Here is an 18086-nt window from a genome sequence, read left to right on the forward strand (position 1 = left end):
ACATGGACGAGACGGAGGAAGGGTAGCTTTCAGATGAGAAGCTCGGTACTCTTCTGGTACTTGCCGATTTACCTCAGGGCGACGGTTCCAAGCCTGAACTTGTGAGGCTTCTAGACTCCTCCGGTCGCCGGCACCGACTTTCGGGCGGCCTTGGTGGCCAATTGCTTCCTGAGGGCCTTCTTTGCTTGGTGCGAGCCATCGTAAACAGTAGAGGAAGGGCGAAGGGCTACGGAGGCAGATGGATAGAGAGACCAAGAAGAAAAAGAGAAAGAGGACAGATGGCTTTGGTGGGCTTGTTCTTCGGCGGGTTTGTTGCCGACGACGCCTTTGACGGCAGCCATGGAAAAGACCAACGCAGTTCAATGACGACGAACGGAAAAATACAAAAGGGGACGGAGGAAAGAAGGCTTAATGGGCCGGGACAGAACTAGAGAATAATAACCGGTTCGACCCGTTAAGATCTCGGGCCCGATGGAGATCACTTGAGTTGAGCCCAGTGAGGAAAATATTTGACCCGAACCCGGCCCGTGTCGGGCCGGCCGGCCTCCATGTCATGGAAGATACAGCATGTCATGTGTGCTTGATTAATTGAAATATCTTCATAAAATATGAATACTATTAATTAGAAATTTAATATGAAAGGTAACGGAAAATACAAATTTTAAAGTGCACATTTCGTGCTATTTCTTTTTAAGTCTAACTAAAATAAAATAAATTTCCAACAAAACGGCAGATTGTCACGGGTACCTTCTTCGAGTACAAGGTGAGGGCACGTCCCTTTCGAGAAAAATCTCAGTAACATTATTGGCAACCATCCAAATAGTGACACTAACGTCCAACAAACCACAACAACAAGAATCGGAAAAAATATAATTTAAAAAAAAAATCAATCAGAAATTAGACAAACTAAGAAAATAAGAATCACAACTTTCTGAATATTTTTTTTCCGGATGTTGCAAGTCGAGTACAATACTTCGAAGCACATCGCTTAAGTACTATGCGAAAAGAACAAGCATTCTAAATTTACAAAGGCTAACTGCCTCTTAAATACAGATGAATGAACAAATGAAGAATACCATGACCTGACCGTAGAAGGAAAAGAATTGAAGATATCAAAACTCAAACTAAGAAAATCACAGATCTGGTTCAAACGAAAAATAATCACGCTGTGAATGGGACGCCCGTCTTCGGCAGCCAATTGCCTCCTTGTACGAAATTGGACACAGTGAAGCGGCTGGCATCGCTTGCACTCATCAGATGAAAGCCGGCCCACTTCACCCTGCCACCGGTGGCCGCACCCGGGCCGCTGTTACTGTATTCGCCGTAGTACAGAGTGCTGAGAGCAAAAGTGCCAGACCAAGGAGCCCAACCAGCAGGGTCTATCAGGCTGCCAAGGTTAGATTGCATCACTACCGTCCTCGAGTACTGCTGCCATGGCCTGCCCAGATAAGTCTTCACACCACTGAGGGCTGAAGCAGGCAAGATATTGCAGTTGATGATGGAGGTGCCCGTGTTTTCATTGGGGTCGCTTCTCCCTTGAGCTGTGACAGTGTTGAACTGTCCGGGGCCAGGCTGCCTGACGTACATATTGCAGTTTTGAAAGACGACAGCGGCGTCTCCGAAGATGAAGTCCACGGTGCCGTAGATGTTGCAATTTCTGAAGAACTGACGCATTGAGTGTGTGTAGAGAGTGTCTTGGTACCCTTCAAAACTGCACTGGTAGAACGTGGAGAGGTCGGCGCCGCTTCTCATGGCCACTGCCTGATGCTTAGCAGCCCCCGCTGTGTTCCTAACCGTGATTCCGGTCGCCACAAAGCCATCCCCAAGTACAGCTGCGACAGTGGCAGGATTTGATCAGATGAAAACATTGTTCAATATAAATCTACCCAATTAATCAAGGTGCTATGTACTTTGCAGCTTATATGTAGTTAGTTTCAGGAAAAAAAAAAAATCTCACCTAGGGTTGCAGAATTGAAAGTGGTATATCCGTCGACGACGTTACGGTTGCCGGTGATGATGGTTTTACCCATTCCATCACCTACCATCATTATGAACTTCTTGGTCTTGGGTATTGTGACGTACTCCTGGTACACTCCTACCTTCACATTGATCACGTAGTACCCCTTGCTTCCATCGTTGGCTGGAGCAGCGGCAATGGCTTCACTGATGGTGCGGTAATTGCCGCTGCCATCCTGAGCCACCACCACGCTGCCCACCGTCTGCAGCGCCATCCTCCTTCCGGCGGCGAAATGAAAGATGTTTCGGTTCACCCAATGAGGAGCGCCGTCGCTGCCTACTCTCAGGTCGTCCAGCAACTTCCTGCCAGGGTCGACTGCCTTCTTGTGCTTGAATGCCCAGGAGTTGGTGAGCATGGCGAGCGACACACTGTAGAGCTGAGACCCATTCATCAACGGAGCATACAACTTATGACCGCGCTGCAAGAAGGACGCCTGGGTGAGGGCATCCAAGCAAGTGCGCTGGTTGGTGACGATGCCGCTCACGAGGGTATGGACCAGGTCTGCCTGGTCTTGGGCGAGGCTGGTGGAGTCGCAGGAGTCGAGGGTGGAGAGGGAGTTAACCAAGAAATCGGTGGTGAGTTCGGAGAGCAGCAGGCAATCTTCGAGAGCCGCTGCCGCTCGTGGGGTGAGGGCTGCCTTATCTCTTATGGTCTCGTTTACGAGGGAAGAGAAGGTGGCTGATTGCTGTAAGGACTTCTTGATAAGGTACTGGCCGTAGCCATAAAAGTTGGAGAGGGACTCACGCGGCAAAAGGGACTGACAGAAGGAAGGGTCGGTAGTGAAGGTGCAGGCATGGTCTGGAGTGACGGGGCTTGGTGCACTGAAGCTTTGAGAGATGGAGGAAGGGAAGAAGAGTGTGAAGGTGAGGAAGATGAGAGGGATGAAATTCATCGTCATGGTCGTTGCAGGAGGCACCATCTCCGTTGGTGTTTTAGCTTGTGACGCCCTTAGCAATCCAAAGATCTTGTATTGGTGATATGGAATGGTGAGAACTGAGAAGGCGCCCCTATATATAAACGATCTGCATGGCATGGCAGGCCGGACGTTGGCGCTGCCAATTTGAAGAACATTATAGTCTGACCAGTAGCAGTCGACAAGAATTCAGTAGTCAAAATCCCAATTTTGAATAATCTGTCAAAAGATCCTCTCTCTTTCTCTTTTCTCCCCTTTTCGGATTCGATAGCTGGCGTCGTAATCCAAGTGCATGAAAGTTGTTACAGGTAAACGGCCATGCAGGCACCAGGAAAGTATGGGTTTTGAACTTGAGTCAGTTCCCATGGAAAGAGTTAGAGAGGAATTTGTCCCCAAACACCCACTTTCCGCGACCATGCGGGAAAGACGATTTATTGATAGTCAACCAGCCAAATTTGATTATAATTTCCAGTAGTTAATGTGGTGCTAAGGATGCGAATGGGAGAGATACCGGTCGCAAATGCATTATCTAAAATTCTTATGGAAAAATATATGAAAGCCTTCGATGAACAAAGTTTTTTTGTAAAGCATGACGTAACCAGTTGTATATGTGTATATGGAGTGTCTCTTGATCTGAAGTTGAACAGTGGTCCATTTTGGCACCGGATAAGAGTTTTCTAGATTGAAACCGAACCGCCTTTTGGGTAGTTGCTATTTAGAAAAGGAATCAAATTCTCAGGCCACGTTTGGACGAATATGATTGTGAATTAAGTTTCTGCATCAATTATTGATCAGGTGTCTCAGAAGCCATCATTGAATTCTTATATCAAAATACTCCGTTTTGAACTTTTTTTCCACTTATATCGTGTCACGGGGACAAGGAATTGAATTCTCTTTCTTTCTCATATATATATAGCTGAATCAACTCTAAAGTTACATTAATTTAATTGGCGTATATATTTGTAATATTAAGAGTCTGTAGTAAATTTAATTTAATTTAATTCACCCCCATCGCGTATTACTCTCTCATTAATTTATACTTTGTTCGTTATTGTTATTGGAATTCAATTTATTGACCGTGGAAAAGCATATGATTCTTATTAATTCTTATTAGTAATGTAGAAAAATAATAACAACCCCTTTATGAAAACAAAATTTTAAAAGTAAAAGAAATACTTTTTAGAGAAAGACAGAAATGCCCATGTGAAGCCCGAGGCGACTAGTGCGGGCCCTACTTTGACTCCGCCCCTGCCCGTAACAGGCCCTACTTTGCTCAATTGGATTGAACCGTGATCCTTTTTTTTTTTCAATAGGTTCAAATTAAATCATGATATTGGTTGAAATTAAACAAAAAAATTTTCTGTGTTTGGTAGCGATCCCCACGTCAAAATCATTGGCATAATTAATAGACGCGGCATGACGTCCAAAACTATGTGAGCGAAATAACGGTATTCTCATGCATGTCTAAATCAGATTTATGAAGACGAAAATTAAGTTGGTCACATGTTGCGACTAGCTAGATAAAGTAGGCGGAATGTGTGCATGTTGAAAATTTTCAAGCATCGATCTAAGTTGGTCACCTAAAAGGTTAGCTACCAGTATCTTAGACGTGCAAGTAACCTACACAGACGTTGGTCGCCCAGGTTGAACTATTGCCAATGTTGGTATCCTACATATATATAACAATTGATAGTCTTTCTGTAAACATGCAATAAAACTACAATGATATTAGTTTTTAATTTTTAGTCATCAAGTAACATCTGCATGTGACAGATTTCAGTTGTTGTATATGTATATATATCTATCCAATCCTGCCAAGTGCCGATTCAGGGTGGCTAATATTTAAACAGTTTGTACTAAAAAACATTCAATACATGAGCATCTCTTTCATATATACATATCACTGTCAGCTTTCTTGTAGAGGACTGTTTAGTTGGTGGATAGGAAGGGATAAATAATATATTTGTGAGTCCAAACCCTTTCTGGTCGCAAATTTCAGCTTTAGCAGCGGTCTTGAGCAACCACTAATGAAACACTGATGGAGTCGCCAGGTTCTTATCCTGCCAGGACTAATTCCCATCGAGTCGTTCTCCCTCTGTCAAGTCATCGAACTCTGATTTTAGGACTTGATTTTGAACTCTTTTTTCTCTTAAGATCAACCAACAGGAAGGAAAAAGATGAAGGGTGAGTGAGAGCAAGTGCTTTTCTTTTGAATCTTCTTCTTTCTAGAGTCGATTTTAGTCCATCTACTACGAAAGGGCTGCCATGACCCGTCTCTTAAGGCATCAACTTGGATTCAATGGGCTTTGGCAGCGTTTGGTACGCTGTCGCAGTTTGGTTTGAACCCAAAGAAGGCGTACAAGTTACCTCCACTCAACCCACACATTGAAGAGCCCACTTTTGAACTGCTTCAAATTAATATGTTCACATAGTAACACTTTTGAACTTTGGCAGGGTTTGGTAATGTGTACACGGGTTAGATCCATATGTTCGTCTTGGAACCAGTTAAACATTTTCAGACCGTCCGGATTTGGATCGGGCATCAGTTTCTCATACCCAGTTTGTATTCTCCCTTCAGCGTGTGGATCTTCTGATCAAACTTGCTGTCACCCATCTTAGATTTAAATTCAGTTTGGCCCTACCTGGATCCAGAGGTTGGACTGTCCTGGCTCCGCCACTGCCTCAGAGCTTCCTCTTCCAAGCATATGTAAAAGTTTTGTCGGATCATGCTTGTCTCAGGTTTGCATACCTTGAATTTAAGTAGTATTAATTTTTTGGAATAGAATATCCTGATTATTATAAAAAAAAAATTGTTGTTATTGAGGCTCAATTGGAGAGTCGCGAGAAAAAGAGGGTCCTTACTGACGTTTCAATGATACGAGCTTGAACGTCAGAGAAAAGGATGTCACAAAAGCTTTCAAAGATGAAAAGCAAGCGTCAGTGGAGATGATACTACCGGTGCTATTACAAGAAAAACGTTAGACCGATTAAAAAATGCAGAGAAATGTCAAATTAGTTGCACTTTGTTTGATTAATTGATATATCTCATGAAATTTAATATGAAAGATCCACATATGAGATAAATGCATGACATGTTACTTCTTGGTTTAATTGAAATTAAAACTTTCCCCACAGAACGGCTGCTTGTCACGGGTACCGACTCAGAGCTCAAGGTAAGTGCACGTCCCTTTCAATTTGGTGGAGAAAAATCTCGCTTACATTATTTCCTACCATCCGAAGAATGGCAATTAAACAAAAATAAGGGAACGGAAATACAAACTTTAATATATTCAAGCAGGAATTAGACAAACTAAAAAAATAAGAACCAGAACTTTCTTATATACTTTGTCAAGATCCAGAATGTGTAGTACAATATTTAGAAGCCCATCGCTTATGTAGTTATGTACCATGCGGAAAGAGCAAGCTACCTAGATTTAGGAAGGCCAACTGCCTCTTAGATACAGATGAATAAATAAATGAAGAGTATCATGGCTTAATGCAAAATCCTAAAAAATGAAATAACTGAAGATGTTGACACCCTAACTAAACACTCCATTGCCTGCAAATATCAGGCTCAAACAAAAATCAATCACTTTGTGAATGGCACGCCTGTCTTCGGCAGCCAATTGCCTCCTTGTACGAAATTGGAAACAGTGAAGCGGCTAGCATCACTTGCGCTCATCAAATGGAAGCCGGCCCACTTCACCCTGCCGCCGGTGGCTGCGCCCGGACCGCTGTTGCTGTACTCCCCGTAGTACAGAGTGCTGAGAGCAAAAGTGCCGGACCAAGGCGCCCAACCAGCAGGGTCTATCAGGCTGCCAAGGTTAGATTGCATCACGACGGTCCTCGAGTACTGCCTCCATGGCCTGCCCAGATAAGTCTTAGCACCGCCGAGAGCAGAAGCAGCCAAGATGTTGCAGTTGATGATGGAGGTGCCCGTGTTCTCGTTGGGGTCACTTCTCCCTTGAGCCGTGACAGTGTTGAACTGCCCAGAAGACGGCTGCCTCACGTACATGTTGCAGCTTTGAAAGACGACGGCAGCGTCCCCGAAGATGAAGTCCACGGTGCCGTAGATGTTGCAGTTTCTGAAGAACTGACGCATGGAGTATGTGTAGAGAGTGTCTTGGTACCCTTCAAAGCTGCATTGGTAAAAAGTGGAGAGGTCGGCACCGCTTCTCATGGCGACCGCCTGCTGTTTGGCTGCCCCTGCCGTGTTCCTAACCGTGATTCCCGTGGCCACGAAACCATCACCAAGTACAGCTGTGGCAAAGAAAAGATTTGAACATATCAAAACACTGCTTATTATAATAAGCGTACCAAATTAAAGAAGGTGGAAAGGGCTCTGTAGCCTATATTTAGTCGGTTCAGATAAAAAAAATCCTACCTAGGGTTGCAGAATTGAAGGTGGTTGATCCATCGACCACGTTACGGTTGCCGGTGATGATGGTCTTGCCCATTCCATCACCGACCATCATTATGTACTTCTTGGTCTTGGGTATGGTGACGTATTCCTGGTAGACTCCTGCCTTCACGTTGATCACATAGTAACCCTTGCTCCCGTCGTTGGCCGGAGCAGCAGCAATGGCTTCACTGATGGTGCGGTAGTTGCCGCTGCCATCCTGAGCCACCACCACGCTGCCCACTGTCTGCAGCGCCATCCTCCTTCCGGCGGCGAAATGGAAGATATTCCGGTTCACCCAATGAGGGGCACCATCGCTGCCGACTCTCAGGTCGTCCAACAACTTCCTGCCAGGGTCGACTGCCTTCTTGTGCTTGAATGCCCAGGAGTTGGTGAGCATGGCGAGCGACACACTGTAGAGCTGAGACCCATTCATCAGCGGAGCATACAACTTATGACCGCGCTGCAAGAAGGACGCCTGGGAGAGGGCATCTAAGCAAGTGCGCTGGTTGGTGACGATGCCACTCATGAGGGTATGGACCAGGTCTGCCTGGTCCTCGGCCAGGGTGGTGGAGTCGCAGGAGTCGAGGGTGGAGAGGGAGTTAACCAAGAAATCGGTGGTGAGTTCGGAGAGTAGCAGGCAATCTTCGAGAGCCGCTGCTGCTCGTGGGCTGAGGGCTGCCTTATCTCTTATGGTCTCGTTTATGAGAGAAGAGAATGTGGCTGACTGCTGTAGGGACTTCTTGATAAGGTACTGACCGTAGCCATAGAAGTTGGATAGGGATTCACTCGGCAAGAGGGACTGACAGAAGGAAGGATCGGTAGTAAAGGTGCAGGCATGATCAGGAGTGACGGGGCCTGGTGCGCTGAAGTTTTGAGAAATGGAGGAAGGAAAGAGGAGGGTGAGGGTGAAGAAGATGAGAGGGATGAAACTCATGGTAAAGGTCGTTGCAGAGGCCACCATCTTGGTTGGTGTTTTAGCTTGTATTAGCTATCCAATGCTCTTGTGTTGGTGAGATGGGATGGTGAGAAGGCACCTCTATTTATATAAACGATTTGCATGGCGGGCGCCGCCAAGTTGAAGATTATAGTTTGACCAGTAGCAGTCGACAATAATATTCAGTGGTCAAAATCCCTATTTCGAATGAGCAGTCAAAAGATCCAAATGCAAGAAAGTTCTTGAAGATAGACAGCCATGTAGCGACCAGGAAAGTATGGGTTTTGAACGTTAATCAGTTCCAATGGAAATTAATGTTAGAAAGGACTTTCCTCGACCCTGTGGAAAGATGACTTGTTGATAATCAACCAGCCAAATCTGATTATATGTTGGAGTCATTACTTGGGTGCTGCAGATACGATTATCTAAAAGTTGCATGAAATTCAAATGTAAAAATAAAAGCGGGATTAAGACCGGATTCGTATTTTGAATTAATTAAGAGTTGAATTCAAGTACATATAATTTATTTCTTTTTTATTTGTATTTTAATTCGAATATGTGACTCCGATTCAATCGGAATTGAGTTGTGTGATGCTACAGGTATTTTTCGAAAGCGGTGCGTGCATTTTTGAAAACTTTTATACAGAAAGTGGACGTTTGTTACCTTTTGACTTTTTTGCATTGTTTTTTCTTTCTTTGAAAAAGTTACAGAATGTTCCGCGACGTCACCCTTCAGATGCCAAACACACGTCGAACTTATACGGATGCGGTCAACGTCGCGATAAAATCATCAGAAATATCAAGATGATGTAACGGAAGTTGAATTTAAAGTAGAGTTAGCAAAGAAAATGACGTTATAATGGTCATGAACGACGATGACGGGATGACGTTTCGTGAAGTCGCGGATTTTGTTGCTCCGGTCCTCAGCGGGTCAAACTCCAGTAGATCCAAACTTGGGTCCAAATATGAGGCCTGAAAGCTAGCTAATTAATTTGGAATTCATTTTATATGGTATAGAAATTGAGTTTTTCACTTGCATCCCTTTTTACTTTCTCGTTACTTTAGACTTTTTTGGTCCTTTGTAATTGCAAATTAATTTATTCACAGCTGAAAAGCAAGTGATTCTTTTTTGTGGAAGCTTTATGTTGTGCATGAGAAACTCACATTCTTACTGGCGAAATTGATTCGAACCGTGATTCTTTTGATTTCAATATGATCAAATCAGATATTTGATATATATATATATATATATATACATATATATATATATATATATATATATATATATATATATAGAGAGAGAGAGAGAGAGAGAGTTGATCTTAAGCAGGATTTTGTGTTCACAAGTGGGGTTAGTCCATAAGCATGCATGGCGAAGGTTATGTTTCTCATGGAGACGTAGCCGATAGAGCTAGCAGTACCACTGAATTAGAACAGGTACAGGAGTCGAACCACACGACGTTTGAACAAGTAATCCTACCTAGCGTGTGCAAACTTCTCTTTCACTGTCGTTAAAGCAATCTAATACTTTTCAATAAAATGAACATAATAAAATATGCAGATCAAGTGGACTTTACGATTTTATATACAAATATATGAGATACCTTTGACTATAGGCTTCAGTCTCCTTCACCATGGAAGAGACGAAGGAAGTTGCCGCATGCACAAGTTTCCTTGCCTGTCGAATGCGAAGCGCTAATAGTCAGACGCTGTTCCTTTCTCTTAGTCAGCAACGACTTGGTCCTGCAATCTAAGTCGATCATATACAGAGCCGATATATCCCTTTTATATATATATATATATACATACTGTGGACCCTTTCATTAGAAGGGTCAAATGTTCCTGATTGGCATGTTACTGTTTAATGTGATCCATATTGGCTTCGGGTTCCGCCGCATTCCGTGAGATGACTTTTCACATGACGCGCAAATGATACGTTACGACTCTAGCCGCCAGAACTCAAACTGAATTTTTTTATGGCGTTCTGGTACACTATTTCCGTGAGCAGAGACAGAGATACATAACTAGGAACGCATGAAAAGTAAGGGCGGCCCCACTGGTTCTCTGTGTCCCTCGTTTGATGTGATACCACGTTTACATGTGCCCCATATTTGGATTTAGATTTGGTTCTGTATGCCCTTCTTGTATGTAATCAGCAATCGAATCTGAATTTCTTCATCAGGTCCGCGCTAAGCAGATCAAAATTGGATCCATAATCGGGTATGTCTTATCCATGTACAACCAAACATGAGATGAAAGAATCTAAAATCAAACGTAGTGGATAAGGAATGCTTGATCAAAGAGAAGCTTGTCAAAACATTTGGCGGGTTGGTGATCTTGCAGCATGCGGTTGGTGTTGATCATGTCCACGGTTACTTGCAATAGAAGTAGGAGGAAGCAATGCATCGTATTTCCCAGTTCCGGTAGGTGTCAATATCGATCCATCATTATCAGCACCAGCTTGTAGAATCAGCTATGTAATTTCTTAGTCGCTGTTTCAAGTCACGGATTTTTCTTTTAAAAAAAAAAAAAAAAAAGATAGGAAGAAAGAAGACCTGGAAAACATTATCTCATGAAGAAAATAGAACCCAGAAATTGGAAGCTTGTTGGAACTGCCTGTTATGTGTTCGGGCGCCAAATGACCAAAATACACCCTACAAAGTCCTAAGCCTGTTTTCAAGGGGTTTGGATCCAAAAGACATCCGTTTGACCGCGAACACCAGCCACCCTCTCTCTCATTTTCCCATGAGGAAACAAACGATGCCTAGGAATTTCAAGTAGTTGGAGGCAATAAGTTCAAGTGAATGTCAATGTCATCTTATCTCGCCCAATTCAAATCTGGACCCAGATCCAATTTGAAGACTCAGCCCGAGTCCAAGCTTCGTTCACGTAAGGATGATGCCGGTCTCGGACCAGCACTGTTTGCTACTTTTGAACGAACTGAATCCGAACAGGAAATTTTTGAACCGGATCAAATCATATTATTGTTTAAAACCCGAAGACATAATCCGGGTCCTGAAGGTGGTTAATCAGGGTCTCTTATGTCAGTGAATGATGACTTCCGTCTCTTCTCTTTAGCGACGGTTTCTCCATGCAACTGAAGATTGGTTTGGTGACTAAATCAGACACCTTTTTAGTATTGTTGTTTCTGTTGATCAAAAGATTAGGAAAGAAAATCAAAGGTGTAACCAACAATATCTTCAAGATATTGATGCCAATCAAGATCCTAGAAATCAGGAAATGAATGACCCATGTATTCCTTTAAATGTTAATGGAACCTTTCACACAAATGATTGAGGCGTGTGAGAGAGAAACCTCTTGTTCGTGGACGTAGACTCGATCCTGAGTCGAACCACGTTAAAACTCTCTGTGTCTTGGTGTTTTGCCTCTTTCCCTTTTATGGTATCAGAGTCAGACATGGTCATCTTCCTTTTCTGCAACCACAAGGTGTTCCAGCGAGCAATCCAGCCTACAGCAGGTTCAAAATGTGTTGATTGATGAATCAGAAGATTGCTGAGGAAATTCTGAGCAAAACGAGCCCAAGAACGCTCGATTTGGCCCAAGAACGAGCTCGAAATCTGAATTTGAAGTTTCATCGGAATCTCTATGACCAAATAGCATGTAGCGTAGCTGGTCAAGAAAGCAACGCATATTTGAACATGTGTCTTGTTTGATTAACATGGATACTACTATGCGGATGGCATTGAGAATTGTGAGGAGGGGTTACAATCCCCTTCCCCTCATCTCTTTCTCTCTCTTCTCTCTCTCTCTCCCTCTCCTTTTGTACTAATTAGTCATTGTCCACAAAGAAAGGCACCAATTTCACACATATCTTGGTAGTTAAAAAACTTAGAACCCATAACTGAAATATCCTTGAACATTCTTTGAGAATTACGAGCCTAACAATTCACTCCCCCTGCTACTGATTCATATGGAAAGCCTTTTCAGTTTTCAGTATCAGTAGTTGTGGTGGAGTCAGAAAATTTTGATTGAGGGGCACTAATTTATCTCTCACTTAAGAGAATGAGTGATTGGAGGGCACTGAGTCAAGTCCGTGTAAGCACCACATGAGGCTGAACCTAAATCTAACTTAATCACAATATAAGATTTTCAGGAGCTGGTGTGGGCTCTACTTAGCAACCCAATTTGCATGAGACCATGAGAATGGGAGCAGTGGGAAAGCAAGCACGCCTTGTATTATTAATTGATTTTATTCTAAATCTTTTGAGATTCTTTATATCTTAGATATTATATATGACAGAAAGAAAGGTACGTATATGGTCCCTTCCTCGTTATCAGTAGTAGCATAATAATGTATAGGTCGGGTTTCACCAAGTGGCAAGTACTGTTGTACTCCCAAATATATAGTGTTTTCATAGGGGATGAAAGTAGTCAATACTAATTACGTAAGTTTGCTGAGTCCTTTTACTACAAAAGCAGATGCGGCAATAAGAAAATCTTAAAGTTTATCATCCTGTTCAACATTTTTTTGCCAATGTGTTGTTGCTACCTTTTTTCTTTTTGGGTAGGTTTGGATTAAGGCAGAATCCTACCAATCAAATTGTTGGAAGTCTCTCATAACTCGGTGTCGTAGAAGAAATGAACATCATACTGCCACTTGCACATGATCAAATATTCCCTGTTCACAAAGTCTATAGTTACGATGGCGTAGTCTTATAATTACTTGATCCTTAAGTTCGTACACCTTACCCTCTCTCTCATTTATGCAATTAGTTGGTTAGCTATTTTTAGAGACTTACATGTTTAAACTGACCTTTAATAATCGTTCTCATTACTTTTCTGATGTCAAACATGCGAGTAAATAGTTCATAGTTATTCATTCAAGCAAAAATTGTATTTAGGGTATTTTGTGTGTGTGTGTATATATATATATACGCTTCTCGATCACCATATAGGACAGCTTTCTACTCAAGCCCTTTGGCTATCTAGAACAACTCCAGACATCTAAGAATTTGTTTCTGATCATTGTGAGGGTAAAATAAAACTGTACTAGCTAACTAGTGCATTAATTTGAAGCCTGCCCTGCTATGCGTGCGAAAATTAATATTCCACAGAATCCCCACTGTGACTAAGGCAAAAAGTGCAAGAATTGCCTAAAACGAGGATGCCAAAGCAAGTTGGCGGTCCATAGATACTCCAATATTTGTAATCAAATCCTCAAATATATGCTTTCGGCAGCAACAATCATCACACTTGGGTTTCCAAAAAAAAATGAAGATATTTTTGTGTATGGGAGACTTCATGACGAAACTTGCCAAAAAAGTTGGATTTTCCAGGTGCCAACATGTAATAGTCGTATATATATATATATATATATATATATTGTATATGATACATGATACATGACATCCGCCTCTTGAGGGCCAGCAAACTGGAGCTCTGATATAGACCGGATTAAAAGTTCAAGTGAAGACATTACATTTGAAGAAGGTCAATATCTTCTAGTTTGATTGAGGATATATAAATATATGAATGGTGTATAAGAGGAACCAGGGGCAGAAGTAGCGGGGGGCGGCAGGAGCCATGGCCCCTCCCTTAAATTTTTAAGAATTCAAAATCTTATATTTAAAATTTTCATTTTAACAAATAATAAAAAAAATTGAACAATTATATTTCATTTCCTATTAAAATTTTGAAACTATAGTTTAGTTAGTGCAACAAAAAATTCCTAACTCAGGCCCAACTTTTCCATAGAAGCTACATAGCCAGCTTAGATAGATAAACCCAAAGAGAAGCCATTATACCTTGGTCGGCTACAAATATAAAACAAGTCTTTACGGTCATGATTAGCATGTGATGAAGGCATTAATTCTACGGTACCCAGGCCTGATGTTTCCACTGGCCACTTGAAGGCCGCTGTAGTTACCGCCTTCTTGGTCTTCATCGATCAAAAGGAAGCATTTCAAAGTCAGGTCGTCGGTTTCCATACAGTGGCCGCTGGTTTTCGAACGGAGATTGTTGGTTTTCATGCAGCGCTCGTGATCAGTAGCCATTACTTTCTCCCTATAAATTGAATCACCCTTTCATCTTTCCTTGCCAATACAGCACAAGTCTTCTGACGTGTACCCATTAGAAGAACTTGCAATCTCTACAGTTCCAGTGCCGGGAGAGGGAGAGAGCAGGGAAAGAGAGAAGAAAAATGTCATTTCTGTTTCCAGGCAGGAAACCCTCTCAGACCATGTGGGTTGAGGGTCCAACAGTGGACTGGGGTCAAGTGTGCAGGTTCTTGGCACCAACCCCAAGTAGCCAAACGGTCACCATAAAGACTGAGACGAGGCGCTCAGCCGTGCAGTTCAAGCAGCTTCCGGGCAGCAGCAATGGTGATTGCCAGATTCCGGCCCCTGCTAGGCCTTGCACGGACGAGTCGCCTGCGATCGACGCGTTGGAAGCCGCTTTGAGGTACCGAGGCTTCTACATTTGCACTACCAGGAAGCGTGCTTGACGGCAGCTTGCCTTCATACTGCATGCAAGGATCATGAGCTTGTGTGAGCTTATACATATGTATGGCTGCAAAACTTATATATATATGTATATATGTGCAGTTTTTCAGGCCTACTACTTAGAAATTTAAGTATAGGTTGGTCCTGTCGGTCTGCTAAATGTAGCTTCGTGTATGTCATAAGCCACAGGCTATAAATATGTGATGTTCTTCGGTTACAGACTTTTGTTAGAACGGAAGCCGAAGTGATGTGATTGATCATCGACGGCAGGTGCTTAGTGTCAGGATTGACATGTTTCTCTAATGGGCTCTTGGCATCATTGAGCCATTTTTCCCTGGTGAAAACAAAATGTTGTTCCGTTGCACATGGCCGACCTTCCTGGAGATCATGCTTCTTGTCTTTTCATGATATGGAACCATACTAAAACTTGATTTATACATCTCCAACAACTTGAAGCAAATCCCATATTCTAAGGGAAAATTAGCAGAGTTTTTTTTTTTTTTTCCCTTCAATGTACAAGTTAAAATGCCTACAGGTGCCTAATAAGCGGTTCACAAGAGGTAATCCCATCCCCTTTCCTGCTCTTAGAGTCAAAAGGCGGTTTTAAGACTTGAATGGCTTATGTGATATACCTTGTTACACAATGGCTATTTGTCGTCAAACCTACATAAGAACACGTTATCAACATGACACACAAACAAACTTACTATAAAGTTATGTATAGTTTTGATGGCGTTTAGAAATTTCTAGTGATCTTCTTTATGACGTTTAAAAGATTTCTTAGTTTTCTTGAGGGCATGTCCTTTTGTATTCATGCACAAGCCAAAGTTTCTGATATTTAATAAAAAAATAAATCATTAGATATTTAAATCAGGAGAACGCAAATATGTAATTATCTAGCTTAGGGGGCGAAAATTGTTATTTGTTATTCGAAACATGTGTCTGCGCTAGCTTAAGTCTCTAGATATCTCCCCAACAAGGGCCGGCTCATACATCCGCCTGCTCATAGATTAAACATAAAACTTTTAAATATAAGAAGTACAAAAAACGAATATTCGAGATGTCTGTATATTGGTATAATCTTTTAACTCCAATCGCTTGCATAAAAATATTTGCACATAGCTCAGCCAACGGCCACTATTTGGAATTAGTAACTGTGGAAGTATCCCTTGTTGTTTTATTGAACCCTTTCCCTACATATTCAGGATCTCCCAAAGCAAGTTCTTGATATACTCAATCTGCAATACGCCACTAGCTAGATATGTTGGCTGCAAGGATATTTTGCTTGCGTTTGCTACAGCTGATCAAGAACTCTAGGGAGTACCATTCAAAGAGATCAAGAATATATATGATATTTTATAGTACTCTCTCTCTCTCTCTCTCTCTCTCTCTCTCTCTCTCTCTCTCGTGTGCGTGCGTTGGGCAGATCAATTCAGTATACGAGTATCCTACAATGATGCATGCTTAGCATAGATCTCGTTTGATCGTATACGAGTATCCTACAATGATGCATGCTTAACATAGATCTCGTTTGATCGCTTTATGTCGTTGAGCCTACACAAATTTGCTGTTTTTTCTGCTGAAAAGATCAGTGCAAGATAAATACGGGAAATGGAGCCTTTTCTCAAAAAATGGAAGAACCGCCACCACAAAGCGGACGCCCAGGGAATAATGCCCTGAGTATGTCCAGGATTATCTATTGAACGAACCCCACAAAGTGGCTTGCCCTTTACGTCATAAGATTGTCCCCTTATGCTTAATTCAGTTAGAAAATTGGTACCTGGTGGCTGCTAAGTGGGTTGGTGGCTGATAAATGGTCAGTCTCCAATTCAAGTATTAGCAGCATCAACCTCCTAAAGAGGTTATTAGTGTACAAGTTACCACGCATTGAAGGTGGCACTTTAAAGCACCAAAAACAGGCCTGGAGGAAGGGTGGGGCACAATTCTCTCTATAGTAGGGCTATAGGGCTGTTAGATTACTCATCCATGACCTGATACAAAGTTGCATTCAATCCCTTCTACTAGAGAAGAAATCCAGGAAAATCCAGAGAGTTAGTCATCATCCATTTTCTCATCCAGAAACACACAGGCAGAGCTAAGAGTGCGGCATTCAGCCATCACAGCAATATTCTAACATTTGGGGTTTGTGGAAGCAATCTGAATGCAAATTTGGTTTACCATAATAACAGTATCTTCTTTCCTTCGTGAACCATTGAATTTTCCTCCAGACTGTCGAGATGTGCCTTTCCTCACTCTTTTTGAGCGGCCGCAGTACGTATCGCAGCAAGTTCGTTCACGAGATCAACATACTTTGCTGTTGAGGAAAAGCTGCATTTCTTGACTCCCCTGTTAGTAAACCATTGTTGGAAATCTAGCCTTCCATGTGTGTAAAAGTTTAAACATCTCTTGGAACACCAAGAGAACACCATTTTCTAAAGCTTCTAAGATACCGTACCTTTCAAATGTAGTCTCATGCCAAACCATTGGATGACATATGTTCGCTAGCTCTTGAGTATGGCATATTCCTCCACTTAGAAAAATTAATGGCACTTGTTCACATCAACTTTTGGAGTCCATTATTAATAAGAAGACGTCCCAAGAAACTAGATCTTGAACGCATGGCTCAAGGGGAATTGAATGAGAGACCAAGGAACAAGAATACTTCTAAAGTTGCTCTCTTACAGAAAGATCACCTGAAGGAACCAACTCAGAAACCTTTGTTCCTAATGACCAATACAGAAAAGTAACACACTGCATAAAGAAAACTAAATTGCAACCAGTGGTTCAGTTCAATGGTAATGACGACCCTCTGAAACTTAAGATAGTTCATCATAGTTGCGACTTGCTCAGAGGCACAACAATCAATTGTCATGAAAGTCTTGTGATTCCTGAACCATGAATGTGCCTGAGAATCTCACAACATATAATAAACAACACACAGGGGCATTCCCTAGCATGAATCGTCACAAAGCAGAAGCAGAAGTGATGATATATATTAATAAGCAACCACAGCAAAACATAGAAAAGCTAACTGCAAGCAATGCAGCTTGATTGTTTTAAACCTCGGAAGTCCTAGCAGGAAAATGGTCACAGAAGCAGGCCCTCCGTTTTTGACAATCAGGAAAAATATAACACCATTATGTTTCACTTTCAAGGGACTCTCAAGAGCGATCTCTAAAGCAACAGTACGTCAATCCTGACAACCAGGCAGGCAAATGTTTCGACCAAGCTTCAGAAGGCCATAGTGCATAGCTGATTGCCTGCAGTATCAGCTCCTGCATCTGCCAAACTACTAAACAGCTCCCAGACCCCCAACAATTTGGACATGCAAAGCCATTGAACAAATTCGAGAATCCTCA

The 18086-nt window shown here is 42.3% G+C and overlaps 2 protein-coding genes across 2 annotated transcripts; both read right to left on the reverse strand.

Moving 5' to 3' along the window:
- Positions 1-1023: 1023 nt before the first annotated feature.
- Positions 1024-3030, reverse strand: LOC116253997 (pectinesterase-like). The gene is made up of 2 exons (XM_031629008.1): positions 1958-3030; positions 1024-1832 (listed from the first exon to the last, which is right to left on the reverse strand). The coding sequence occupies exons 1-2, from the start codon at positions 2934-2936 to the stop codon at positions 1162-1164; spliced, it is 1650 nt and encodes a 549-aa protein (XP_031484868.1). The 5' UTR covers positions 2937-3030; the 3' UTR covers positions 1024-1161.
- A 3246-nt stretch (positions 3031-6276) lies between these two features.
- LOC116253937 (pectinesterase-like) lies at positions 6277-8322 on the reverse strand. The gene is made up of 2 exons (XM_031628938.2): positions 7315-8322; positions 6277-7190 (listed from the first exon to the last, which is right to left on the reverse strand). Exons 1-2 carry the CDS (start codon positions 8291-8293, stop codon positions 6520-6522), a joined length of 1650 nt encoding a protein of 549 aa, XP_031484798.1. The 5' UTR covers positions 8294-8322; the 3' UTR covers positions 6277-6519.
- Between the last annotated feature and the right edge of the window lie 9764 nt (positions 8323-18086).

Source organism: Nymphaea colorata, chromosome 5 (assembly GCF_008831285.2).
Source record: "Nymphaea colorata isolate Beijing-Zhang1983 chromosome 5, ASM883128v2, whole genome shotgun sequence".
In the NCBI taxonomy this organism is placed as follows: Eukaryota; Viridiplantae; Streptophyta; class Magnoliopsida; order Nymphaeales; family Nymphaeaceae; genus Nymphaea; species Nymphaea colorata.

Excerpts from the sequence above, each read along its gene's own strand:
- LOC116253997 (XM_031629008.1), bottom strand. The coding sequence starts at position 2,936 with ATGGTGCCTCCTGCAACGACCATGACGATGAATTTCATCCCTCTCATC. Across the intron at positions 1,833-1,957 it reads TTTCAATTCTGCAACCCTAG|CTGTACTTGGGGATGGCTTT; the intron begins GTGAGATTTTTT and ends CCACTGTCGCAG.
- LOC116253937 (XM_031628938.2), bottom strand. The coding sequence starts at position 8,293 with ATGGTGGCCTCTGCAACGACCTTTACCATGAGTTTCATCCCTCTCATC. Across the intron at positions 7,191-7,314 it reads CTTCAATTCTGCAACCCTAG|CTGTACTTGGTGATGGTTTC; the intron begins GTAGGATTTTTT and ends TCTTTGCCACAG.